At 46.9% G+C, this 26,453-nt stretch overlaps 1 protein-coding gene across 2 annotated transcripts in view; it reads right to left on the bottom strand.

Annotated features, from left to right (window-relative positions):
* Nucleotides 1-4,206: 4,206 nt before the first annotated feature.
* Nucleotides 4,207-26,453, bottom strand: part of thoc2 (THO complex 2) — a 60,040-nt gene continuing 37,793 nt past the window's right edge. For both annotated transcript variants that reach the window (XM_064328177.1, XM_064328178.1), the window contains exons 24-39: nucleotides 25,474-25,615; nucleotides 24,663-24,820; nucleotides 23,857-23,985; nucleotides 23,167-23,298; nucleotides 21,654-21,838; nucleotides 19,554-19,738; nucleotides 18,853-18,955; nucleotides 17,824-18,203; nucleotides 17,386-17,444; nucleotides 15,018-15,053; nucleotides 8,055-8,192; nucleotides 7,733-7,799; nucleotides 7,435-7,571; nucleotides 6,843-6,919; nucleotides 6,566-6,613; nucleotides 4,207-5,082 (exon numbers count right to left, since the gene is read on the bottom strand). In XM_064328177.1, the coding sequence (XP_064184247.1) occupies nucleotides 6,586-6,613; nucleotides 6,843-6,919; nucleotides 7,435-7,571; nucleotides 7,733-7,799; nucleotides 8,055-8,192; nucleotides 15,018-15,053; nucleotides 17,386-17,444; nucleotides 17,824-18,203; nucleotides 18,853-18,955; nucleotides 19,554-19,738; nucleotides 21,654-21,838; nucleotides 23,167-23,298; nucleotides 23,857-23,985; nucleotides 24,663-24,820; nucleotides 25,474-25,615 (1,956 nt within the window). In that variant the 3' untranslated portion in view covers nucleotides 4,207-5,082; nucleotides 6,566-6,585. The remainder of the gene's footprint in view (nucleotides 5,083-6,565; nucleotides 6,614-6,842; nucleotides 6,920-7,434; nucleotides 7,572-7,732; nucleotides 7,800-8,054; nucleotides 8,193-15,017; nucleotides 15,054-17,385; nucleotides 17,445-17,823; nucleotides 18,204-18,852; nucleotides 18,956-19,553; nucleotides 19,739-21,653; nucleotides 21,839-23,166; nucleotides 23,299-23,856; nucleotides 23,986-24,662; nucleotides 24,821-25,473; nucleotides 25,616-26,453) is intronic.

Raw genomic sequence — 26,453 nt, 5'->3', positions numbered from 1 at the left:
GTGCCAGTACATTCTCATGCTACACCTCCACAATTTTCTGCCCACACTATTCTAAGGAAAGGCCTCAAATCAACTGTGCAGTACAAAAAATCCTTAGCTAGTACAGGTATCTATTTCGAAGTGTGCTCTTTTTGACTACCAGTGAACATGATTTCACACAGTAAAATGGAAGCGGTATTGTATTTCTATTTCTATCTGCTGGAACTCCGGACTCATACAGTGACATGTTTGATTGAGCTGTTATACAAGTTTGCCTCTCTGGTTTGAAGATGTCTGTGTTTTCAGAGACAATATTTTTGTAAGATAGACATTCTTGCTTGTATGCATCCTGTGAATGTAATCAAATACAAATCAGGGCTGCTTGGTGGCTCATTTGGTTAAGGCACAATTCTAGTTCTAGTGCATGGAAGCTCCCCACATTCCAGGATAAAATTGTGCCAGTGCGGATTGTGGCCAGTAGCCACTTAGAGCAACACATAATTGCCGGCAGAATTGCCCAGGGTTAGGAAGGATTAGTTGGCAGGGATAAGCATCTCAGCACTCTCTAGTGACTCCTGCTAGTCGATCAGGAGCCTGCAAGCTACACTTCTCTGCGCTACACATCTCTGTGCAAGCCGGAATAGCATGCTGCGGCACAAGAGCACAAGCTCAGTTCCTGCCCTGATGTGAGGTATAATTGACCATTTCAAATTATGGAGGAAAGGGGGAACAGAGCATGACAATGTATATTTACACTTATTGTGCATAATGTGCCTATAGTATTATACGGAATTCATGTTCCTACTGAGGGAATTTATATTACTATTATTACTGAGATTACTGTAACAGAATTATTTCTGTACACTCATCTTAGCAATAATCACTACTTGCTGTTCTACAGCAGTGTTCTTTAATCTCATTGCACCTGTGGTATGTTTTAAAGTGAAATGTCTTGGTTGATCTGAATAAAAGAATCTCTCAAACTAAATATACAAGGGATGATATATTTAAAGATTTGATTATTTGTGCACATGTAGGCTGCACTATTCAATTAGCAGTTTCGTCATGTAGCAATTTTACTTGGCACCTAACATATTCAAGTTGATACTGTATGTGCTGAGTGACATATCATGGTTTATACTGCCATAGTGTCCATTTAGGTTATTAAAATTCACTAAAAGACCGTTTTCACCATAAGAATTTATCTAGGAAGCTTGCTCTGGCGTTTGCTTCATCTTCGATTGATCGAATCAACTTTGAACTGGGCGGAGTCTGTTTTGTTCAAAGCAGCTGTATAGGCCTCGCTACGCTGATGATGTCATTATGCTTCATTTTCTGATGCAGTTGCTCAGTTAAACTACAGAACAGTAGCAGTTCTTATATAGCCAAGTTCTGAGTTAAACGCTGCCTAAGGACAAGTGAGTAAGCGTGGGTGGGTAAAGGGCAATATATACTCTCCTGTTACATTACAGCAGATACATCAGTGTATGAGCGTCAGAGTAAGTAAAAAAAACAATCATTTACATCTGTAAACATCCCTATTGGAAAAAAAAGTTCTGCACATTTTTAAAAAACCCTTTAATTGGTTCCAATGAAGACAATGACAACAAAAGCATAGGATATACAAACAACTATGACGCTAAGCTTCATGATCAGGTCTGAAAATCTCGACAGATTTTTCCCTTATGGTATATACGCACAGTAGAGAGCTATTGCTAATTGTCAGTTTTTCATGAGTGAATTACATTAGCGCACTGAAGAAATTCTTCAGTCGAGTGTAGGTGTATAGGCCCAGGGTAGTGTTGCTGATGCTGGCAGTAATCTCTTGTTTCTGTTCTTCACTGGTAACATTTCCCGCAAGGTTTTGTCCCTTGTATTTGAGCCATACTGATAAATTCTTTATTCACCTAAACCCCCATGATACTCCAGCTGTGCCAAAGAATGAATTTATCAAGGTTTCTTTTCTGCAGGCCTCTCCATCACTGACCTTCACTCTCCCTTTCCTCTTCCTTTGTTCCTCAATCCGTCCACTCATCATCCCAACCCAGTGCCAGACCCACACAACCGATTTCTCTGTACTGATCTCTCTGCTCTTTCCTCCCTCAGATACAAACAACACACCAGCAGCACGCACACGCACCACCACAGCGCCACACACACACAAGACACACCTGCTTTTTCCACTCCCACACTCTACTGACGGAGGTACACTTGGTACATCTGCATTTGTTGTTTGTATAAATATGGATGTTCATATATTTCGCAAAAAAAAAAAAAAACTAAATTAATATATCACTATGCTGCAGGAGAAAGGTCAAGTAAAATAGCGCAAACAAAATATTCAATTCGTCAACAAGGATGCAAGATGCACGTTTGATAACAGTGGAAGTGTTCTGAAAACATCAAAGAGCTGGCTTACGCTCTCCAGCAAAAATTAGAGGCAGCGATATTGGGAGATTACGGAGGAAATTGTTTACCTGGAAGACGTGGGGCGAACGGCAGCGTACTATCGAAGCGGGAGCTTTTTTTTTTTTTGCCAGAGAGATCTCATCACCTCATTACAGGAACAAAAAAAATAAATAAATCAAAGGCATTGTTCCCGAAAGCGCGCGGGGGCTGTCTGGCATGCGGGAGATAGAAGAGCCCAACCGGTCTGTTGTCAGAATTGGTCTCGGCGAAGAGCTTCGCTCGGATGATGAACGACGCGGCACCCAGAGCACAGCCATGATCTACTGCAGCCCCAGACCGCCGTGCTGGAAAAGGCATTAGGGAAGCACGCGCTCCGCCAACAGCATTAAGGGAAAAGTGTCCGGGCCCCGAGAACACGACGAGCCTGCCGCAGCTCATTAAGGAGCGCTTTCCTTTCAGGAAGTGCCCTATAAAAGCACGGCCTTCTCCCGCCACAGACCAATAACCCGGTGAGACAGGTTCCGGACCAACAGCCCCGCGCGACGCGCGCTCGAAAAACCTCGCAGCTCATCGTGATCGCGTTTACACAGTGCTACTCCTGACAAAACGGGGAGAGCGTGATAAATCTGTGATACGCACAGGTCTGATCGCTTTCCTTAGTTACCGCTAAAGGGATTATCCACACAGCGTAAAGCACACTTCAGGCATTATTCACACGGGACGGGGACAGCAAATGCAACGCACAAGGACACAGGAGAACAGATGAGAATCAGGGTCGATGTTTCTCTGTGCCAGTTTACGGACTCCGCGAAGACAAGTTATCTGATGTAAATGAGAACCACGAGGAACCAAATGCAGTTGGTTTCATCTAGACCATAGCCAAATGGTGTCACGCATACCCATTTTCCCGTAAACATTTTTCAATCGGCTGATCTTTCTTTTCTTTTGATTGCCAAGGTATTTCCTTTTGGAAGTAAAGATTTAGATTTAATGCATTGTAAATGTAAACTCCCTTTAATGGGTTAAGCAATCTACCCCTTCTTATGGTTTAGGAGAATTACACAGTATGGCATCTCAAGCTTTTACAGGCTGTAGTCTACCCTGTTTACCATCCAGAGTGATTTCTGGATGCAGGCATAAAACAATTTAACTGTGTAGAAATTTAACTGCGTAAAAAAAGCCAGGCTTTTAAATTTTTTTATAGCAAATGATCTCGTGATTTAATTAAACAGATTTCTTCCCGTTATTTTGTTTAATCAATATTCTACACGCCTACCCTTCTAGTACAGCGTGTGGGTGTGCAGTCAGCCAAAGTATGCTGATTATAAGCCCACCTAGAAAATTACACGCAACCCAACATCAGTTCAATGGTAGCCACGGCACACAACAGCATGTACACACAACGTAAATGAATCTCTATTCAAGCCCAAGACCCCCAAGTCTCTAGTCTCATCTTCTCCGGAGCCCTGGGTCCTATACATACCACACGAAAACAGGTGTGCTCCTCATCTTCAAATACACTGGAGACACACATCAAAACGCTGCTGCAAAGATAGACCACACCGCGGTGACATCGGCACAATCAAGGGGGTCACGATATGATAATTTACAGGATGTTTAATTACCTCAAATTGAAATGGATTTTTCTGAACAGGTGGGGGGGGAGGGGGGGGAAGGAACCCTTCATTTCGAGGTGGTCTTTCAGAATTTCCTGGGTCAATTACACCCATCAATTTCACTTTGAAGGAAGATATTAGTGTCCTCGCATTTGCATGAACCACTTTGTCTTTCCTGTGCAATGAATGAGACACATGACAATTATTTATGACCCACTAAGAAAACTATCATTTATTTAGAAAAAAAGCATACACTGGCAGAATACAGCAGATTAAAAACTCCAAAAAGTCGCTCTGAAAGTTTGTGTGACTAATGTTTTGCGGTACAAAGCTTCCCAAGTTTTACAGTCCATCCATTTGCCTCATGAGGAAATGCAGATTTTTCAATTTATACAAATCATTTTAAAAACGTGATTAACACGCATACAGAAGAAAAAAAAACATTCAGCGAGGGACATCTGAAATGAGTGTAACATAAGGATTTTACATGAAACCATTTTTATTATTGTGTACATAATATACAAATAGACCATTTGTATTGTTCCAAATATCTATGCCTAAATATCACGAACGTGGATTAAAAGGAGAACAAAATAAATAAAAATGGCGATCTAATTGAGGTAAATGCAGAGATGCTAAAGGTATTAATTGCATTTTTTTTTCTTTTAAAAAAGCCTGACTAAAAAAACCCTCTGATGTTTTACTTGAGAAAGTAGGTAGACAAACTTACGCAGGCCTGAAGACAGGAAGAGGGGGAGTTCAATACCTGTTTGTATTCAAATTACACTCATGTGATCAGCACATTGTGCTAATATTCAAAATAAAGAGACTTTCAGCTGGTTACTGAAAATACACAGTAAGAAAACCAAAATGGCAAGTTTAAACACAAGGACTAGAACATATCTAGGCAGTACAACAAAAAAAAAGTCTATGCAGGCATATTTCTTAGATATTTCGATGGGTCCTCTTTTTAGATGGTGATTGTAGGGGGGGAAACGGGGAAATTAAAAGCTGGTGTGGTACGCGTGTGGTGGGTGAAAGCAGTTCCCTAGCGTGTTGCAGCCCACAGCAGAGAATTCTGTGAAGAAGAAAATACGCTATTTTTAAAATGATAAAGTATACGGCATCATTCATTTGACACAAAATCATCCAAATTTTGGAATGACAGGATGGGGATCAACAGATCGTGGTTCAAAATCTATATCTATATTGTGAGCTCCTCAACCATTTAGACTGTGCCCATCCAAAGCTGGCTATACTGGCTATACCTGGTTTAATGTCCAACGAAGGAAAGAACTTTGGGACTTTTGCACCGGCTGGTTAACCTGAAAGACACAGCTAGTTCTACTACACCTGTGCAGTGCACTAGCATACAGTTGGGGCAAATTCCAAGACATGGCCTGCGATGCATGCTTACATCCAACTCTTCAGCAGAGTCTATGCAGCTGGCATCTGCAGTGCAGGCTTTGGCTTTCCCAGCAGTTTTTTTTTTTTTTTTTTTGAGACAAAGGTGTTACATTTAGATAAAAACTGGAGGCGGCTTTCAGATCCCAGAATCTTGGCCATGAATACAGAGAGAACCCTGCCATTTTTAAAGGCAGCTAACACTGGCACAGAAAACTTCACTATATAACGAGCCATTTATTGAGGGGCCTACTTGGAACCTAAGGCAAAAAAAAAACTCAAGAGTTGTTCTCATGAGAGGCTGAAATATTTGCAAACAATTTGAAGCGACTTAAAGACTAAGGACCTGGGGCAAACTGCAAAACACAGCAGAGTTGCAGTGGAGGGGCACCTGCTTGCCAAAATAAAATCAAAAGCTAAAAACTGTTTGCAAAGTATAAACTTACATCTGTCTACAAACCACATTTTGTAAGTCAATCATGTGGAACAGAACATGAGAAATAACTGGCCAAAGAATGAGAAATGCCCTTTGTTAGTCACTTTGGCTAAAATAAACTGCTAAATGACTAATTTGTAAAGTAGCTAGTACTGTACATTGCCAACAGTAAGCTGACCAAGCCCCTTTTACAGATGTTCACACTTGAATATGTTACCAAATTTCTTTCTCTCTCCCCATCCCATTTATTAATAAGACAGCTTTTAAGCTGTGTAGCAGGAACCAGAAGTGCATCTAAGAATAAGGCTACAGTAGGTCTTAAGTGAACGATACAAACTGCAAAGTTCCCCTGTCTATGATATAAAATAGTTCTACCCCTTGCCAGCAGTTATGTCAGACGGGTGGAATGTGATCTGTAACTCTGAAGAGCAAAATTTAATTTAAATTTAATTTCTTTACTTCATAATTTAAATTTTTAAAAACTTGAACACTGAGTGCTGTGGGCAAAGAATTAACAAAACATTTTTCAAAAAACCTTGGATTAATTTATTCCTTGCACAAAGTGCGCTGTGGTTAGTTCTCTTTAAGGAACATCTGAAGCCCTGGACTGATGTGCTAAGGAATATGATGCAATATAACACACATCCAGCTGAAGTGCTCGTCGTCACGGCGACACGCCCAACGCTCGCGGTGGGTGAGGTGCGACTGCTACACCGCTTACCTTTGCTGCGTCAGCGGGCATCATCTGTGCTTGTCTGAGGATTTATGGGTGTCACCGTTAAGGCAGAAATTACATCGAATATCGAGTACTATCATCAAACGAAATCCACAAGGCTTTTCAAGTACGAACAGTAACACGATGATAACTGAAATGGCTAATCCCCTATACCCAAAATAGCTGTGTCACTGAACGAACAGGGACGAAATGCTAACGTTATAGCACCGCAGTGCTTTCGCAACCCAGCTTTTTGTCGCTTGCTCAAGGCGGTAAAGGATATTGCTTCTTGTCTTCTTTCGCCCCCGTGCTGTCCCTCTTCTCTTTCTTTTCAGACTTGTCTTTGTCATGCCTGGACTCCTGCGACACACACACACACACACAAACACACACACACCGGTGATGAGACCTGGGTAATGAGGACCGGGCTTCAGCACGCCCCCACAGGAAACAGTGCCCATCAGCCGAGCATCCTGGGAAATAGCAACAGCATTCCCGCGGAATCGGATCTAATCTTTAAATTACATTCTTGCCGCCGCTTATGCTAAACAGAGGTGAAAAGGCGCGGGTTTGTTTGCCCAGCGAGTGCTCACGGAGGGACCGCCTGACGTGCTCCAAGAGGGGCGCTTGTCTGCGTTTTACAGCGGGGCCCGGCCGCTAGCCGGCGAGAAGAACATTAACGGCGCGCCGACGGCTCATTGGGCCCGGGCTGTGAAAGCGTCCCGCTGTTTAATTATTGAGTAATGGCACCGCCGCCGCCCTCGCCCTCGTTCTCCGAGCGGGCGGCTCTGCGCTGGTAAAGTGGGCGCGCTCCGCTCGGAGCGTGGGGGAAGGCCCCCGGCTCGGCCCGGCTCGGCTCGGCCCGGCCTGCCCACCTTTTTGCCTGCTGAAGAGTTTTTCTGGGCCTTGGTCAGGTCTCCCTTCTCCTTGCTGGAGGACTTGGAGCTCTTGCCCTTGTCGTTGGAGCGCGGGGAGTCGGACGGGCTGGCGCTCTTGTTGTGTTTGGAGGAGCCTGCGGGGACAGAGGGGACGGCGGTCATGCGGAGCTCGGGAGAAGGGAGGCTCGACGGCGATATCGGAAAAGAAATTCTCCGGTTCGCCGCCGTTCTTTCGAAGGATGTGGGGGGAGAGAGGGGAGGGGGGGGTAAATAAGGCGTAAGCGCTGCGACTCACTCGTTCCGTTCTCGTCTTTCCTCCGCTTCAGTTCCTGACTCATCTCGCGGTCGCTGTTCGAGTAGTCCTGAAAGGGAGAGAGCGGGAGAGCGGTGACCGTGGGAAATCAAACGCTGCCCTTCGCGCTCGTTCCCCCCGCCCCGCCCGAGCGACCGCTTCATCACACCGGCGCGACGCGGGCGGGAAGGGACCTGCCGGAAAGGAGTCAGCGGGACGCTGGGGAGCGGACGGACTGCCGGAGAATTAAAGAACCCGAGCGATCCGCTCCCCTTTTCTGTCACCCTGCGGACAGGAAGTGAGGCGTTGGAAGGGGGATACTCACTCGTTTTCTGTCCTTCCTGTCTTTGTCGTCTTTCTTTTCTTTTTCTTTGGAGCGGGCTCTGGATTTCTCTGAGTCTTTCTTGTCGGTCTCCGTCTCTTTGCTTTTGGACTGTGTGGCTGTGTTGTGGTTGGCGTAGTGCTGGGGAGGGAGGGGGATTAAGCAACAGGCACGCGTTAAAGCCGCCGCCGCTCGGCACCATGGGAACACAACACACAGCTCAGGCGCTCGGGCGCGATGGCTTCATTAAGCCCAATCAGGGCCGCCGCAGGTGCGTCCCAGAGGACCGGCTCCTGGACGGCTCGCCCGCCCCATCCATCCACACCCCCGCTCCCCGTCCAGCTACAGAACGAGCTGCGCGGTCTGTAATTAGGGCCTGATTTCCGTTATCAGGCTAGCTCTCTCGCTTCGCCAGTGATTTCCGTTATCAGGCTAGCTCTCTCGCTTCGCCAGTGATTTCTGTTATCAGGCTAGCTCTCTCACTTTGCCAGTGATTTCCGTTATCAGGCTAGCTCTCTCGCTTCGCCAGTGATTTCCGTTATCAGGCTAGCTCTCTCGCTTCGCCAGTCATTTCCGTTATCAGGCTAGCTATCTCGCTTCGCCAGTGATTTCTGTTATCAGGCTAGCTATCTCGCTTCGCCAGTGATTTCTGTTATCAGGCTAGCTATCTCGCTTCGCCAGTGATTTCCGTTATCAGGCTAGCTCTCTCGCTTCGCCAGTGATTTCTGTTATCAGGCTAGCTATCTCGCTTCGCCAGTGATTTCTGTTATCAGGCTAGCTCTCTCGCTTCGCCAGTGATTTCCGTTATCAGGCTAGCTCTCTCGCTTCGCCAGTGATTTCCGTTATCAGGCTAGCTCTCTCACTTCGCCAGTGATTTCCGTTATCAGGCTAGCTCTCTCACTTCGCCAGTGATTTCCGTTATCAGGCTAGCTCTCTCGCTTCGCCAGTGATTTCCGTTATCAGGCTAGCTCTCTCGCTTCGCCAGTGATTTCCGTTATCAGGCTAGCTCTCTCGCTTCGCCAGTGATTTCCGTTATCAGGCTAGCTCTCTCGCTTCGCCAGTGATTTCCGTTATCAGGCTAGCTATCTCGCTTCGCCAGCTGGCTGCTTTTCGTCCATTTTGTCGCTGCAGGTACGAGCCTTGTGCGCTGACACTGTTCACACAAAACTACATCAACTAGGTTTAGCGCTTAAACCACACGCTACAGTGAGGTGGGGGGGGGGGGGGTCTAAGAGCTGTGCAGGTATTATAAATAAAAACATGACATCACAACAGCGAGAGAGGGCAGTGAGAGACAGCAGACGCACGACAAAGGACAAACAACATCTTTCAGAAAGCCTCGGATTGCACAGACGTTACTGTGGAACACAAGCTTACTCTGGGGAAACACAGGTCCGGGAGGATTTCGATACGTACTGTCAGTTTTACCCACGGCCATCTTGGAGGGGGCGACCTCGCCTTATTACTTAAAGAAAATAACCCGACTGGAGGAGTTTGCTTAAATCCAAACGAATTCTCCTGATGATGCAACCGACGCCTGCTAATTTGAATCTCTCGTAAAAAAATTATTTTTAAAAGCAGCGTATAAAACGCTCAGCTAATCCTCGCAATCTTTATAAGAGTCTGTAAATTAATGGGGTGGTGACGATTTTTACGAGATCCCTGGAACACTGACAGCTTATGACATACAATTAAGGTTTTTAAAAAAAATAAATAAATAAATGCAGAGCTTGTGGAGAACATGTTTCTCCGTTAATCAAAATGACAACAGATGCTGACGAGTGTGGGTATTAGCATTCCCAGTAGCCCAGGCTCTCCATTAGATACGGGATTTCTGAGAGGACCCAGACTGAAGTGTATGGGGCCATCTGCCGAGAACAAAAAGGAAATGAAGTGGCGGGGATGGGCCTGAAGAGCAGAAGCCTCTGCAGATGTTAATATGCTCAACCTGTTCACCGCTCGCTCACCGAGACGGACAAAGCCGAGGCCATTTGTCTCGCCCCCCGTCAGTCATGCAGTTTTAAAGAGGCGGGATTCAGTTTTACGTGGTCTGAAATTTGATTTCTCTCTTCCTGCTCCACTGTCCTCCATAGTGTATTATAAAAAATTAAAAAAAACTTCAACAAAAGGTATGCGAAAAAATAAAAAGTAAAAGTCTGTGTTAAGTATTTGTTCCACAAATAAATGGGGGGAAAACTGAAGTTTGACAGAACTAAAGTTTGACAGAAAAAAAAACATGTTTTTCTGTCAACATTGCCCAGAGCAAAAACACTTTCAAAAAAGCTCTAATTCATAAAGTAATTAAATTCCTGTACGTGCAAGCCAGATTCAAGTTTCTACACCCGGGAAGTTAACAGAACCTTCTGAATCTTAGCCAATTGTACAACAGGAATAAAATGAGGTTAGGCACAGAAGAGATGAATTATTATCCATCATCTACTGCCACAGTTATAGTCAGCCAGTGATCTCAAAATGCCAGACAGAGTCATTGCCCTACATAAGTCAGGTTAAGGCTATAAAAAAAATAAAAATTAGCAAGAATCTAAACCTCAAGAGATTTCAGTGAGGCTGGCATTCTAAAGATGCTCAAGGGACAGTCTGGAGGTCTTAAAGGCCTGAACTGCTGTTCTGTGGTTGGACAAAAAAACAGACGTCGCCCATCACAGGTACGCTAGACACAAACATGCTTAAATACAGAGATGGGCATTGTACATCCCCTGGTTATGAAGCCCCTGTTAGAATCAAGGAAAGGAATGCAGTATAACATAAGGGACATGAGCTTCAGAATTATGGACTGACTGTTCAACAGAATGTGGAACAGTCAGTCCATAATTCTGGGATATCAGAAGTAGTATACACATAATTCTGTGATATCAGAAGTAGCATACACATAATTCTGTGATATCAGAAGTAGCATACACAATTTACCCTTCCGCTAATATCAAGCTGTTTATTATTAAACTGCAATGAGTCACTTTCCACTGACTTAAAAAAAAATGTACCAAGGGGTGGCACCACTGCTAATAAATACAACACAGGAACATTGACATTTCTGGTATAAAAAAGGGGGGCAGAACATGCAGCTAACAGTCCTTCTATTCTTGCTTTAGGAAATTTTTCCCCACTCTTCCTTATAGGACCCTTCCAGTTCAGAAATATTCGAAGGTCTTCTTGCATGCAGTGCAAGAAAACATAATTATTTTCCCCCAGAAAACGTACAATTATATTCTATAGTCTGGGGGCAGCAAAGGCCATTCCAAAACCTAAATGTTGTGTTCCTGATTTTGAAGCATGTTTTGGGTCATTGTCTTGTTGAGATACCCAGCCTCTTTTCAGCTTCAATTTTTCCACTTACTCTGGTACGCTAGTGGCTAGCATTTGTTGATATTTATTTGAATCTAGCCTTCCTTCCAATCGCACAATATTTCCTCACTGGCTGCCACAGAACCCCAAAGCATAATAGATCCACCCCCATGCTTAGCGGTTCTGAATGATGCATCTCAAGAGATTCTGAAAGGAATCTTACATCGAGTTTCACCTATTTCCATGACAACACATCCAAGTTCTTAAATATGCTTCACAGCAGGGTAACTATAGGTTAGCCAGGCTCCAGAGAAATTAAATCAATCTTTACATTTTTGATAGAAACCTTACTGACAATGACATTTTAATGAAATAGACAGACATAATCTTCTAAGTCCTTGCAATTGAAGTACGGATATCAATATAGCTGCTGCTAAGTTTTCCTATTCAATATATATTCAACATTCAATACACTGCACGTTCTATGCGTTTCCTCATATTCCCAATGATTAGTTACACTGGACTAAGCATTGTTCATGTTTTGCTACCTTTTCATTAGCCAGCATATTTACACATCAGACTGTCATATTCTCTACCATTAAATGTGTGACAGACACACGCTTTGCCTGACTGAACAAGGTGGGCTTGAATTTTCTGGTACCATGAAATGTAGTAAGACTGGCCTGAATCGCCACATTAAATGAAGCCTGATAATTTCAAGTAAGCCCAAATGTTACAAGAAAAATTTGTGAAAAACCCCTCAGGCCATCTTGGAAAAAACACAGTTCTTTCTCCCTCCATTTGGCAAGCATATGGTGTTTGCGCAGTGCTGGTGCTAATTTTCTGAAAACACTGATTACGCATCTGCTAAATCATCTTTTCAATATAAAATATCAAGGGTATGACTACACGGGAAGGTTACTGAAAATACACTCCCTTCCCCATCACTGTAAAAAACAAAAAAAACAAAAAAAAACAAATGAGGGTCTGGCAGCCGGAATATCGCGATGCCCTCCCGTGTCAAAACACAAGGCTGTTTCTTCAACAGCAAAAAAAAAAAGAGATATAACCACAGAAGAGCTTTCACTTCAGCCCGGGGCCTAGCCCATCTACAGCATCAGCGCTGATGAATGCCTCCGTCTTTCTGCTACGGGAGCGCTCTGTGTTTTCCCCAAAATTTTGACAACTCCATTTGAGACATCGTAACGGCTCAACGACAAACCGTTTAAAGGGGTGTCATGGAAGCGAGCGCGCGAGAGCGACGGCGGGGGGAAGGTTCGGAGAGGGCTGGGATCGATGCCGCCGGACGAGCGGCTGGGCGGGGGCAGCTTCACACGGAGCTCCGAATGAAGCCGTTACTGCAACAGGCACTCTTTTCCGGAGCCTAATTAGGCCTCTGAAGGCTTCGCAATATTTGCCTTTATTGGCTAGGTGTGTAAAACTACCTCCAGACCTCATTGTGCATTCATCGCTGGTCCAGGCTGGATCAACACCGCATTCATGCAGAAACCGCTTTCAACTGTCCAAGCTTGCAAAAACCATAGCCCAAAACACCAATGAAATGGCTATACTGCTAAAAAAAAATGCAATATAGAACAAATTCAGCGCGTGCCCTGGATCTAGGTCTGTATGTATACCGTTGACGGGCTGACCCACTCCTTGCTGAAAGGGGAAAAAAGCAGCACACAGTGGCAGAAGTGTCAGCTGTCGACAAAGGCCGTTTGATCTGGAATTTCTGAAGAGTAACCGGATAATCTGGCCCTGGTTTTTCCGGCGTAAGACCCTGAGCCGGGTGGGGCAAGCGGTGACTTTGGTGCAGCTGGCTACATCTCACCACTTTGTTCATACACTGGTTGGAAAAAAAAATGACTTGAAGACTGTGCAACATTCCACCTCACCCCACCCCTAAAATCAGAAATCGATCCCCGAACTGGGTCATTTCGGAGGGATGTCTGAGATGGAGTGCTGTGTTTTGAGTGGAGAGTTTTGAAAGGGGAGCTCAGTCTGGAGGAAGAGGGCTGAGGTAGAAGAACTAGAGCAGCGCTCCACTTTCCGCCGCTGCTAAGGCCGCCGTGGCCATTAATCCCCACTGCAGTGGGCAGAGAGGCACAGTAACGGCCATTTCTCAAACGCTCCCCCGATAGCTAAAGCAAGTTTGACAAACTCGCTAAACTTTCCGCTCCGAGTGTGAACATACGGAAAGCGGTCAACACTCAGAACCGCACGAGCGCTAACCGCCGTCGAATGTTACATAACCCCTGAATAATTTATGTGGGCAATTCGTTTCAGTCACTGCCACGTTCAGCAGTGGGGGCTCGGGCTGGAGAGAGCTCCAAAGACGCGTGTCCTTTACCTTGAGGGGGGAGGATCTTACAAATGAATACAGATGACAAGGGGAGAATAAATTACAGCCTATTACCCGGTCATCAATCAAAATGGTGGCCCAGACGTGATTTATGTTCCACCCTGCGGTTTTCTGAGCGTGTGACCCGATACCTCCCAAAGCAAACACGCAGACACAAACACCCCGGGCCCGGTGACCGGGGTTCGCCGTGTCAGGTCGCAATGCGGATTTGGCCGCTCCCCCCCCCCCAGCCTGATAAAACGCAGCCGGAGCCGAAGCCGGAGCCCAGGGGCGAGAAGGCCTGGCGGAGCTAAAGGAGCCGTTTCTTTCTTTCCGACATCAAAGCGGCAGATAAGGGCGGTCCCTTTCGCCGCCAGTCAGAATGCCGCCGTGCGCGACGCGGCGCCGGAAAGATGGCATCGACGAGCGGCGGCTCTTTTCACGCTCCGCTTTCACAGATAGGGCTGCCCTTTTGAGGCGTCGGCGAAAACCGTTATGCGCAAGCGTCGCCATTCAAAGATTTGGCACCTGCTTAAAATTCCGGTGGGGGCTGGGGGGGGGCGGGTATTTGAAGCAGCGACATCGGCGCGCTTTTAAACGTCCTGTCATTTCCTTCATTAACCGCAACGGGGAAACGCTCTTGGGAGGCTCGAGTTGGACTGGAGCTATTCAGAGCAGACGTCGCCGCGGAGAGTCGGATTGGGAGAGAAGAAGTAAAGGGTGTTCGGTGGCAAATCCGCCAGACGCCACGCGCAGCTGCTATCGCTATCTCCATCTTACCAATAAAAAAAAAAGTATTTCTGAATGCCGCAACTGCATATAAGAAGAGTCAAGGGGAAGGAGGGAAGGACAGAAAAGACGGGGGCAAAACGGGTTTGCAATGGCTGATGTGTCGTGAATTATACATGCAAGCTAGAGATTTCCTAGCGCTATCCGGCCAACTCATTACCCGTGGTAGCAAAAATCAATTCACCAGGGGAGACACGATCTCACCATCCACACGTAGCCATATAGCGAAATTGCTATGGGCACATTGACATGTGCATGCTAATGTACCCTCGTTACCGATGCCGTAACCAAAGGGGCGACAGACTCAGTATTCGCGCATCACTGACGGGGGGAACTGCATCGCTCACGGACCGAAACGCATGACCTGCGGGAAGCCTCGTGTGCATGCAGCACGGATGATCTACCTCCACCGGGTTTTCACCCCTTTGGGGGTTTTAAGTACCCTGACAAGCAGCTGACCTGACACCTGCTGGGATGTGGGGGAGACGTGGTGCGGGAGAGGGTGGAAATTAAACGCGGAGGGTGCAAACCTTTGAGGCGGAATCCTTGAGTTCGATGAGACTGTCCTGTAGGAATGAATGGAGATGACAGATGAGCTGGAGGAGGTTGGCAGACATCGGGAGAGAGGGGAGGGGTGGGGCAGGATGGCCATCACTCCACACAGCCCCACAGACCTTCAAGGACTAAGACTTTGACATTGTTATTTGGAGAAAAAGAGACTTGCAGAGAACTGTGGAAGGTGAAGAGGGGGGAGGAAGTTAGCCTGGTTCTCAAATGTGGATTCTGTGTGTATAAAAATACGCCTCTGCTTCAGAAAGCCCCTGAGAAGAGTCTTTTCCTTTTTTTGTCACTATGTTTCTGTGAACGGGGTCAGTCTGAGCCAAATCAGACACCAATGACTAAGAATTCAATGAAACCAGGTTTCTTTCAGTTCTTTTGCAACGGACACCGCTTCAGACCAAATGTGCACACACCGACGCCAATTATTTTTAGAATTTGACAATTACACAATGCTATACTTGAGTACGTCCGTGTCTTCACTTTAAGACAGGTCAAGCAGGTGTACTAATCTGGAAATGTTCTTCTGCTTGATATAAGGACAAACCTCTGATTCCCCAAAAGGCCAAAGCAATCGATTTAAAGTTTTTTTCTGATTATTCAGTCTTTTCCTTTTATTATCTGATATGTAGACCGTGTAGACGGACAGTACAGAAAATGCTTTGAAGGAAGCTTTCTTATGGATAGATATCTAGACAATCAATATCAATAACCAACGATACAGTTAACAACTTCAAAAATACTAATTATTAAAAAGTGTAGAGACGGCTGCCCTTGTCAAGAGAACCACCCAATAACTTTGTGGCAATTGTGAGGGTTTGGTGTTGGAGGTGTTGATTTCACACTGAATGACCCACAGACACAGAAAGACACTGTTTGGCTGCAGACTGCAACAAAATCCTATAGAAGTAATCTCTGGTACCTCTGTGCTTCGCTATAAAGTGTCATTTTTCTGTGTGTGTGCATGCGCGCGTTTGTGTGTGTGTGTACTAGAGTGTTTATGTCCTAAGGCGACGATATGAGGGCACTTTAGGGGGGGTGTATGCAAAAACATTAACGGGCTCAAATGCAGGCTTGGAGAGTTAAAAGTTCATTTCAGTGCTGTGAGCTAATTTGAAGCAAATCAGTGTCGCTGTGTGAGGTGCCTGCCTAAGATGCTTCCGTGTGTAATTTAATAACTTACAGTTTGTAATGGACAAGACATGGGGAAACTCATTGACTTCTTGGAGGTTAGGGAACATAAAGAATTAGAACAGGCTCCCTGGAGCGGATCCTTCCGGAAGGCTACACCCACGCCTGATTTTTTTTCCTCCTCGCTGAAGGTTTCTTTCATTTGTTGCCATTGCCTTCGGAGCATCATGGATTTTCTTTCTTTTCTGTGCTTGAGGAGGGGGGTGGGGGGGGGTTGGCAAGGTGGGGGCTCTGGCTGTCGTTGTTTCCTGCCGCAGGTGCTGAAGGCGGGGTCAGGGGTGGGCGGGGATTCTCACGGGACACGCCTCCCACCGCTGGAAGGGCCGGGACCAGCTACGCACTGCCTGCTGACTGAATAACGCGCGACTACCGGAGGAGGAGGACGAGCGGGAAGAGGAAGGTGGGGGGCGCGACGGAGCCATCTCTCCAGTAGGGGGCTCCCTCTTGGAAGGCACTGCGAGGCAGCGGACGCCCGTTCCGCTTTCTGCTGGACTCCGGAAGGCGGGAAGGAACCGACACCGCGTTCCATCCAGGAATTCTTCCTCCGGAAACTTCCGCCGCATCGTGATTCAGACAGAGGAAGAACAAAAAAAAAAAAAAAAAGCAAAACAAAAAACAAAAACAAAAAAAAGTGCTCCACTTCTCAACTGGGAGCTCGAATATGCTTTAAGCAAATACTGCACTCCGACCGGGAGAGGGAAAAAAAATTCAAAAAGGGAGAGAAAAATGGAAATGTGCAAGAAAAAAATAGATACGAATAAACACGAGGTTATAAAAAAAAATTTTCTTTTTTCCCCCCAGGAAAAAAAAAAAAAGAGGCACTTGGGCTGGTTATCTCCACACATAAAACGAGAACACGAGGAAAAAAACTGCTATTTACAACATTCTGCTAGGTCCTTGAAGATTTTCTTATAAAAATATTCATTACAAAAAATAGTCCATGAAATGCTTTCTATTCTTTTTTTTTTCCTTTTTTTTTCTTTTTTTTTAAAAAAAAACACATCTGTGGGTTTAGAGCTGGACTCCAGAGGCCCCCCGTGTGCACTCTCCGTGTTGGACGTGGTGGGAAGACGGACACTTGGAAGAACGCTCGGTCTCCATTGGGAAGGGGAGGAATCGAAGGTGCAGCCTTCCTCAGGCTATACTAACCTTAACCGCGGAGGAGTGTGACGGCGAAGAGTGGGTGTCCAGCTTTCGTCTCTTTTGTTCTGAAAAGAAAGGGGGGGGGTTCAGTTTCGCTGCCCTTTTCTCAAACTCGCATAAGGTGGCCTTTTACAGTTACGCGTGAAGCAATCTGACTGTATACTTCTGCAGGTGAAATATATACAAATAACTCTGCAAAAACAAAACTGAACCGCGAAACCACTGCGCTCAAATAAGTTACGAAAACGGCACTCGTTCAACTAAGAGATCTACGAAAATGGCAAAGGAACATTGACGCTGAAAAATCAACTCGGCTTTTCTCGTGGTGCTTTTCCCTGTAAATTCCGCTTTTGTCATAAAGGTATTCGCGAAACATTCAGCATCAAACACGTACTGTAACGGAACCGATTTGTCGCCCTTCCGAGGTTTGAAAAAGACGCTTACCCCGTTCGGTCTCGGCCGCGTCGGACCTGGGAACGGGCGACTTCAAGGACCCAGCCTGGGCGTTCTTCTCTCCCTTGCAGTTCTCCTTGGCCACGTCTCGCTCCTTGGAGGACTCCTTGTCGGACGCGCCGCCGCCGCCGCCGCCGGTCTTGGCCTTGTCCTCCTTGCTCTTCTCGTCCTTCTTGGGCTTGTCCTTGTCGGCCTTGGGCGTCTTCTCCTTGCCGTCGCGCGTCTTCTCGTCCTTGGCGGACCGCTCCTCCTTCTGCCTCTCCTTCCCGCCGGCCTTGGCCTCGGGGGTGCTGCCGGGCGTCTTCTCCTTCTTCTCCTTCTTCTCCTTCCCACTTTTCTCTTTGTCTTCCTTCTCTTTCATGTTTTTGTTGCTGGGGGGAGGGGTAAAGCGTTAGCCCCGTTAGACAAATGGCTCACTGTCGCCACCAGAAGATGGAGTGCTTCTCTCACACCGAGCAGCTCAATTTTGATCAAAAGCCACCTTTTTTAAAAGTGCCAAATTGCTTTCATGACCTGGTCAAGCCCTGGGAAAACAGTCGGAAGCCCACAGCTAAACCTCTCCCCATCTGCAGTTTATCACACCTCAAGTAATGTTTTAATTCCAATTATTTCTGGATCCGCAAGAGTTCCTTCTCCAGCTCTACTGTGAAAAGGTTGGGCAATTTATGGGATTTCTCCTTCCCTCCCGGTTTCTCTGTCTGTGTAACAGCCATGTCGTCTGAAAAAGGTTACTTTAAAGCCATTTCCTTCAGCAATAGCTCAGTTTAATAGAATAGAATCCCAGACTGCAACCTGAAACACTATTGGATTTGATTACACAGTTCAGGGGGGGAAGAGACACTTTGATAAAGGACTCGCGTGTTTCGCAGGTAGTTTCAAATAATAACCCGGCCGCTAAGCTCTCTCACCTCCAGGCCCATACTTTTAATCACATTATATGAAAGATGAGAGCGGCCCATCAATCACGGGGTCCCCTGAACGCCCTGCAGCCTCTCCCACCGGAGCAAGGGGGCGCCATACCTGCTAGGAGCACTGCTCCCGTTGCTGGTGGCCACTTTGGTCGTCGCGTTGTTGGTTTTGCTGGCGGGTTTCACGAGGCCCTGAGATTTCTCCTTGGACTTATCTGAAAACCAGAGCGACACGACCATTTGCTTACGTAGCTTTGAGAACTTGCGCTACACGTTACAACTTTGTGCGTGAAGAGAATAAACATTTCTAAGGCTGAAAAACTTAAAAACGAGGACAGAGGACTGGCAATTTATCCGCAGTTTGTGTACATCCAAAGGAAAACGCGCATTGTGTCACGTCCATCAAAAGCTCATAAAAAGTGAATGAAATGTGGATGGAGTTCGATAGCCGTGAATTATTTAAAAGCACTGCAGATTCGCTTTGAGAGGCTTTACTCTGAAGAAGAGTGTGTGGGCTGCATGCGTCAGAAGGGACATGTAACCCACAATTAGGCAAAAAAACAAAAAAAAACAAATTAAAAATAAAAACAACAAACCCAGACATCCGCTGCATTCGCTAACAACCATTTAACAGCTGGTCGTGGGCACTGACGGTGCCGCCAAATTAATTTAGCGCTCTCCGTAACCCCTCCGCGAAACATTACAGATAATCCACACGGCTACAGGTACTGAGCGTTCAGGTACCGAGGAATACTCCACAGACCCAAACCCCGCCCCCCTTCCCGAATCCCGCCCCCCTTCCCGGACTCTTACCCGCGTCGTCGGCGGCGCCCTCGTCCGGCTTGCCGGCGTTAGCGGCGGCAGGAGCGGGTTTGCCCGCGCTGCCCGGGCCGTTCTGCAGGCTGGCGGGCGTGGCGCTGCGCACCGGCTGCTCCTTGTGGTGGAACTCGTTCTCGGGGACCATGTGCACTTTCCTGCCTTTCAACTGCCCTGAGTAGCTGCAAGTCGCACACATGGTTACAGGAGGAAGTGACGCGCGCGCCACACAGCCACAGCCCGGCGGCCAGAGTCAACACGGAAGCGCAGCGGCGGCGGCGGCGGCCGGGCGGTCCTGCCGCGCTCCGACCGCCCCTTTATTTCAGGCGCCCAGGTTCCACCGTAGCGAATCAATGGAAGCGAACGGTCCTTAACATTTTTAAGGAGTGAACACCTTAAAAGCTGGTCTTTTTTTGTGTGTGCGATGTCCACAGGCCATTAAAAGCCTTTAATGTACTTTCTGTGCTTTTCTGCACTCGGGTTTCAAGGATACGGTGGAAACTCTGCCTGGAATAAAATCTGAAGGCTTGAATGTTGACTCTGAATACCAGGCTAAAAACAGCAACCATACACCTGCACAGTCTAAAACCTTCATTCTGGCTCAGAGGAAGGAATAACTCTGCAGCTTTTCAAGGCGTGTACAAAAGGCCATATCCCAGGGAAACACACAGCTGCACTAAGGCTTCACGAAACGTGCACCCAGAACATATTTCACAAGCTAACCCACTGGCACTGAATTTCAATCGTGTATCTGACTGAGCATGCAAACGCAGGAGATTTTAGTTACTGCCACCACCGAATCAGTTTACCAGGGTAAACAAGCCTGAACGACCAATAAGGAATATTTAACCTTTATTTAGTAATATGGAACTAAAAAAACCCCAAAGAAACAGCAGTTTATGTCCAGATAGAATAGAGAGAGAAGAAAAAGCACCCAACAACCCGCGAGAGCATGAATTTTGATTAAGCAGAGAAACAGGCAAAAAACACAGGAGGGATTTTCTTCAACGCGCTTCACTTCATTAAACTTCAGCGGACAACAGAGAAGAACGCTAACGGTTCGCCACAGCCGCCGCGTAAGCCGCCCTTTCCTGCGCGGCTTCGGACGGGAACGAGGGCGACGCTATGACACCGCCCCGGCCTCCCGCCCCGGATTCGCCGGGATCGGATTACGGCGTCGCGGCTTTCGCGATCCGCGTAATGGAAACATCGCGCGGCGCCGAGGCTCCCATCGCTGACGGGCGAGAGCGACGCGTCGCCCGACGAGGACGTCTGTTTACTCTGCCCCGCGCCCGACGCCGCGGAAGAGCAAAGCTCATTACGACGGGCAACTGATAAGATCACTTAATCACGGCTGGACAAAGGCCGGCCTGATCCCAACAAGTCCTCCACTATTGAATTAATGGTTTTCATTAGCCGACAATGAGGGACTTCACTGCAGGCGTGACCTTATCCTGCCATTTAATCTTCCCTGGGATTGACTGCGGTGAAATACGAGTGGCGACAGAGAGACAGAAAGAAAGAGAGAGAGAGAGAGAGAGAGGTGTGGTGTGAGATTTGTACCGGTACCGGAAGGGCAGAGAGAACACCAGGCCAGAAGAGCTACAAAAAAACTAAACTACAGTTACAGAAAAACTACAGTTACAGTACAGCACCGAGCAGGGAGGCCCCTATACGATTTGGGTACCAACTGAATAGCCTCATGCACGTGAACACACACTCGCACACATACACAAACAGATATACAGACACACAAAAACACAGAAACAGATATACAAACACTCGCACACAGACAGACATACACACAGTCACACGTCCACTCAATGCCAGCACCCCGCTTTCCCTCTGATGGGGTATCCCTGACTTCCGAGCGGGCATCCTCTGATCACTGCCACTGGCCGGGGACTTCCCCCATTTTGAGCCGAGCAAAGGTCAGACAGCTGCCGTTAAAACCGCGTGCGAATGTGCCTGCCCGAGATACGAAGATTCGGCTTTGCCAAGTCTCACCTCCCACCCCCTATCATCAAAAAAAACCTTGGCGCACCGGACGCGGGCACTGTAAGGAAATTCACACAAGGCCGGGTGGCTCTCCGTTACCCCATAGCCAACGCATAGAGGTCAGGCCTCTTCTCCTTCTCCTCCTGGCAGATCTTGTGGACGCGGCACTCCAGGGCCTGGCCCAGGTTCAGCACTTTGGGGTAGCAGGGCAGGATCTTGGTCAGCACGATGAGGATGTTGCGGATGTGCGTGTACTCGCCCGTCTCCAGGCAGTGCACGGAGGCCTGCGGGGGAGGGGGGGGCAAGGGGTTAGAGTCAGACGAGGCCAACGTGTTCATCAACGGGGGGACACCTACGCAAATAATCTCCCGTCCCGGACCGGGTTCGGGACATATTTTACAGCAGGGAAAGCGATAGAGCGGGCTAAAAAACCGAAATGCAGAGGTTTCTCTACCGTTTCTGGGCCAGGGATTTATCGGTCTAAAACTGTGGTTTTTCACTCTGACACTTCAGTGTGAAAATACCTCCACTGCACAATTGTTTTATATAGTGCCACTATATATGGATCGTGCTACAGGTGAGACTTCTGCCGCTACACTACTGCATGTCAGGTCTTTTTATACGCTGTGAGAATGCAATGTATATATAAACCCAACCTTGGTCTGGGAACATACACATGATTCTGTACGATTGCGTACTGCAGATTTGGATGACACCCCAATGTCTGGTAGGCACTAGAGATGTTTTGATACAATAGCGTCTCTGGACCAATCAGGTACAATCGTGTCTCTGGACCAATCAGGCACCATCGTGTATCTGGACCAATCAGGCACAATCGTGTCTCTGGACCAATCAGGCAGTCACCAAAGGCACCCCCAGAACACCTCAATGCAAATGTACATCTTCGTATGAAAGATAATTAAGGAAGTGATTGGCCGTTGGACTCTCCAACGTGCTTGTGTTCCCACGACCGGCAGTTTAATTAAACTTTGCCGTCCTCCCCTAAGGCCGTCGGTTCCGTCTACTAATCTACACGGAGATTATTTTTCTCCGTTAATCATTCTGGACTGAGCTAACGTTAGCACGTCTCCGGTTAAGGGCATTTTCAAACCGAATGAATGTACACACGAAGAGAATTCAACAGGCCCATCTCTCAGATCTCGGGCTGCTCTAAACCATAGCATAGGGTCCTCGCACACCCATTAGACATGGATAAAAAAAAAAATGGAAGAGCCTTCGTTTGAAATCCTACAACAGTCATAAATCAAAGAAGACAGGTTTAACGAACCGGTTTCATTTGCGCTCTGCCAACAAATGTACAAGCTTTGATGTTAAAGAAAAAGGGAGAAAAAAAAAAGTTTAAGTACTCCCTCAGCTGCTTAAAAGCGCTTTGCAGTCACTGAGAAAACAAAGGCAGTTTCCCTTCATCAAATGACCGGCCCACGTGTCGATGTGGAACAGTAAAAACGTATCATCAAAAAAATATACATTCTTTCAAAGAGAATTAATTATGCAGCAAGTTTTTCCACAAGGTCAGTGCTTCAATGCTACTTGCTCAGCACAGAAACAATAGCCCGCTCAGCTCCAGACAGAGCGGGGAAGGGGAACTCACTTTAGTCAGCTTGTAGTGCCACTTGTGGACGACGTGTCTGAAGTTCTCGTAGTCCAGCTGGTCCGCCTTGTTCCCGCCGTCGAAGCTCGTCGCTCGGAAGATGGTGAGGAACCCTGGGTAATTGCCGCACTCCTGAAACCAGATTGGAACAACAGAGGCGTATGAATGATGCGCAGGGGCCGGTTTTGTCGGCCCTAAACAAGAATAATGTTGTGGTCTTAAAGCGCTCTGACAGAATTAATTAAATCACATTTAAAAAAAACTCTCGGCCTGATTGTGTGGCCCAGGGACGGCCCGGGCCCTAAATGGCAGCGCAGAGTGTTTATGCCAGCAGCCGGCTCTGATGACATTAGAAAGCAAACATTTTTTTAAAAACAAAAGCTACTTTCCAACATCCACCCCTGGTCTCCTGTCAACTAACAGATTTAAAAAAAAAAAAAAAAAATTAAATTGTCAATATTTATTGAGTGTTAATATCGATTCAAAATATGACACAGTAACACAGTCTCTTCTCATCGATGGCACAGTAACTGAACACACACGGTCACATGGTACCTTCGTGCAGGTGGTGCGGTAACTGAACACATACTCACAGACAGTCAGACGGTACCTTATTGTCGATGGTACGGCAGAAGAACACACACACTGTGACATGGTACCCGTGAACACACACACGCGGTCACACGGTACCTTCTCGTAGATGGCGCGGTCGCTGTGCCACCGGGTCACCGTCTCCAGCATGCAGCACAGGAAGCGCCCGTACCGCCGAGCCTCGTTCTCCGTGCAGCTGGCCACCGTGTAGATGATGTCAGAGAACACCTGGCGGGGAAGCGTGATGCGATCAATAACCCCTTTCCACCTCAACAGCCTTCCTCTCCTACCTCAATAACAGCCATCCCCTTCCACCTCAATAACAGCCATCCCCTTCCACCTCAATAACGGCCATCCCTTTCCACCTCAATAACAGCCTTCTCCTTCCGCCTCAAAAAAAGCTTTCCCATTCCACCTCTCATTTTCACTGCCACAGCCAGCTAGCCTTCAGCAGCAGCAGGATAAGCCAAATCTCAGCCAATCCAACTGATCATATTAAGAAACAACGAACCCTCTGCCAAAACTCTGTCACAAAAACAATCCACATTAGACACCACAATTGCGTGCTGTGTGGCAATACCACAAAGAACGTTCATACAGACTATCTAGCTTGCCATAAAAGAAGCTGGAGGTTGTTTCCAGGCAATTTCATAAAGTTTTACCTTTTATTTGACATTAAGTGATCACTCCACAAATACCTGACAGGAATTTGAAATTCTTTTTAAGCTGGCAGGACAGTATGTATCTGAAAATAAATGTTGAGCAGGGGTTATAAATGTCCCTAGGTGTTATTCTTTTCTTTTTGGAGCAACCCTTGGTACACTTTAAGGTGGGTCATTCTGGGCGGAATCCAGAGGAAAGCCAGAGGAACTGCAGATGAGAAGCATGGGGGGGGGGGGGCTTACTCTGTCGTAGCAGAGCAGAGTGCAGAAAGTGGGGGTTTTCTGCTGGTGCACCAGCTCCACAAATCGGGCGCAGTACACGGCGTCGATGGCTGAGAAGATGCATCGCGGGAAGAGGCAGAGCTGCAGGAACTTGGTGATGGTCTCGTTCTTGGTGGACTCTGAGCGGAAAATTAAAAGACGCGTTCAAGAGCAGCATCGCATCAAATGAGCAAATTTCAGCTGACGTACAAAACAGCTTGTTGTTGTTACAGCACTTAACTTGAAGAGTTATGCTGCATAACAATGCAAGCCATCATCGGAGCCGAATCCCTGGGGTTCGGTTGTCTTATTGAGCCAATAAATTCCGACGCGTACTGACAGCTATCTGAGTCAGTACAAGGCCGTGGTGTCTGACATTTGTCAGCATTATGTAGGTTCGATAAACACATCTACACCCGATGGAGAAAAGTTCTGAGAGTTTTCTTTTTCCCCCCCTAAGCTTAATGTATTCCATTGACCATGCAGCCCTATTGTGAACCTGTAAATTGATTTTTCCACTGTTGAAGCAGCACCATTATTGCATCCATTATTGTATTATGATGACGGTGATTATTTTTCTTCGTATTACAATTACCGCCATCATAATGATAACTGATGCCCTTGTTGCTAAGAAATAATAACTGCAGCATTACACCACCAATAACGGTGATATGATCACCGTCGCTGTGCGGACGCCATAAGTGTTGCTGTTACTGAAAGTGCCCTTTGGGTACTGAGGCTAACGCCGCTGATCTGTGTGAACGTTGAGCGGTTTGGCGGGTCAGGCACTCACTGGCCAGCAGCCAGTTGTCCTTCTCCAGTTTAAGCCGGTGCAGGACCCTCTGGACGTGCTCCAGCTGTTTCTTCTCCTCCTCCTGCAGCTTGTCCTGCAGCGCCGTGCACCGCTCCTTCTCCTTCTTCTTCTTGTTCAAGGGCTGCAGGGAGGAAGACATCAGCATCAGCAACCGCATCAGCCGCAGAGCAAAGACACGGCCCAGACACAACAACCCCATCAGACAAAACACAACAACAACCCCATCAGACAAAACACAACAACAGACTAAACACAACAACAACCCCATCAGACAAAACACAACAACAACCCCATCAGACAAAACACAACAACAACCCCATCAGCTAAAACACAACAACAACCCCATCAGCTAAAACACAACAACCCTATCAGCTAAAACTCAACAACAGACCAAACACAATAACCCCATCAGCTAAAACAAAAACCCAATCAGCTAAAACACAAGAACCCCATCAGACAAAACACAATGACAACATGAGACGAAACACAGCTCCTCCTCAGATAAAACACGAGACAAAATAACATCACCATCAGACAAAACACAACATGCACCACTAACAACAGCCTTGCTACAGACCAAGACACGACATCGTAAACGCCAGACATCGCAAACACACGACACAATAACCAAATAAATAAGCTAGCCAGCAGGCTTTCACATTTCACAAAGGCATTGTGAGCACACATCATTTGAATTGGACAAGCAGATCAATTATTTACCTACAAGATTGTTTTGGCATCACATTTACTTTTGTTGGAAATGCATTTACAATGTGCCTGGTGCGTTTCATCAGCAATCCTGTCCTCTAATTGGTTTACAATTTAGCCCTGAGTGTAAATGGAGGAAGGGCAAATGTCCAGGTGGAGAACAAGGTGGAAATGCTGTCAGGCTGAAAGATCTGCTTTAACTGGACATAGTGCTGAGCCAAGAGTACACTGAGCAAAGTTGAACCAGCTGC

The sequence above is a fragment of the Anguilla rostrata genome, chromosome 3 (genome assembly GCF_018555375.3).
Source record: "Anguilla rostrata isolate EN2019 chromosome 3, ASM1855537v3, whole genome shotgun sequence".
Lineage (NCBI taxonomy): Eukaryota > Metazoa > Chordata > Actinopteri > Anguilliformes > Anguillidae > Anguilla > Anguilla rostrata.
The sequence above is the reverse complement of the archived record's forward strand: the minus strand, read 5'-3'. Positions and strand labels throughout refer to the sequence as shown.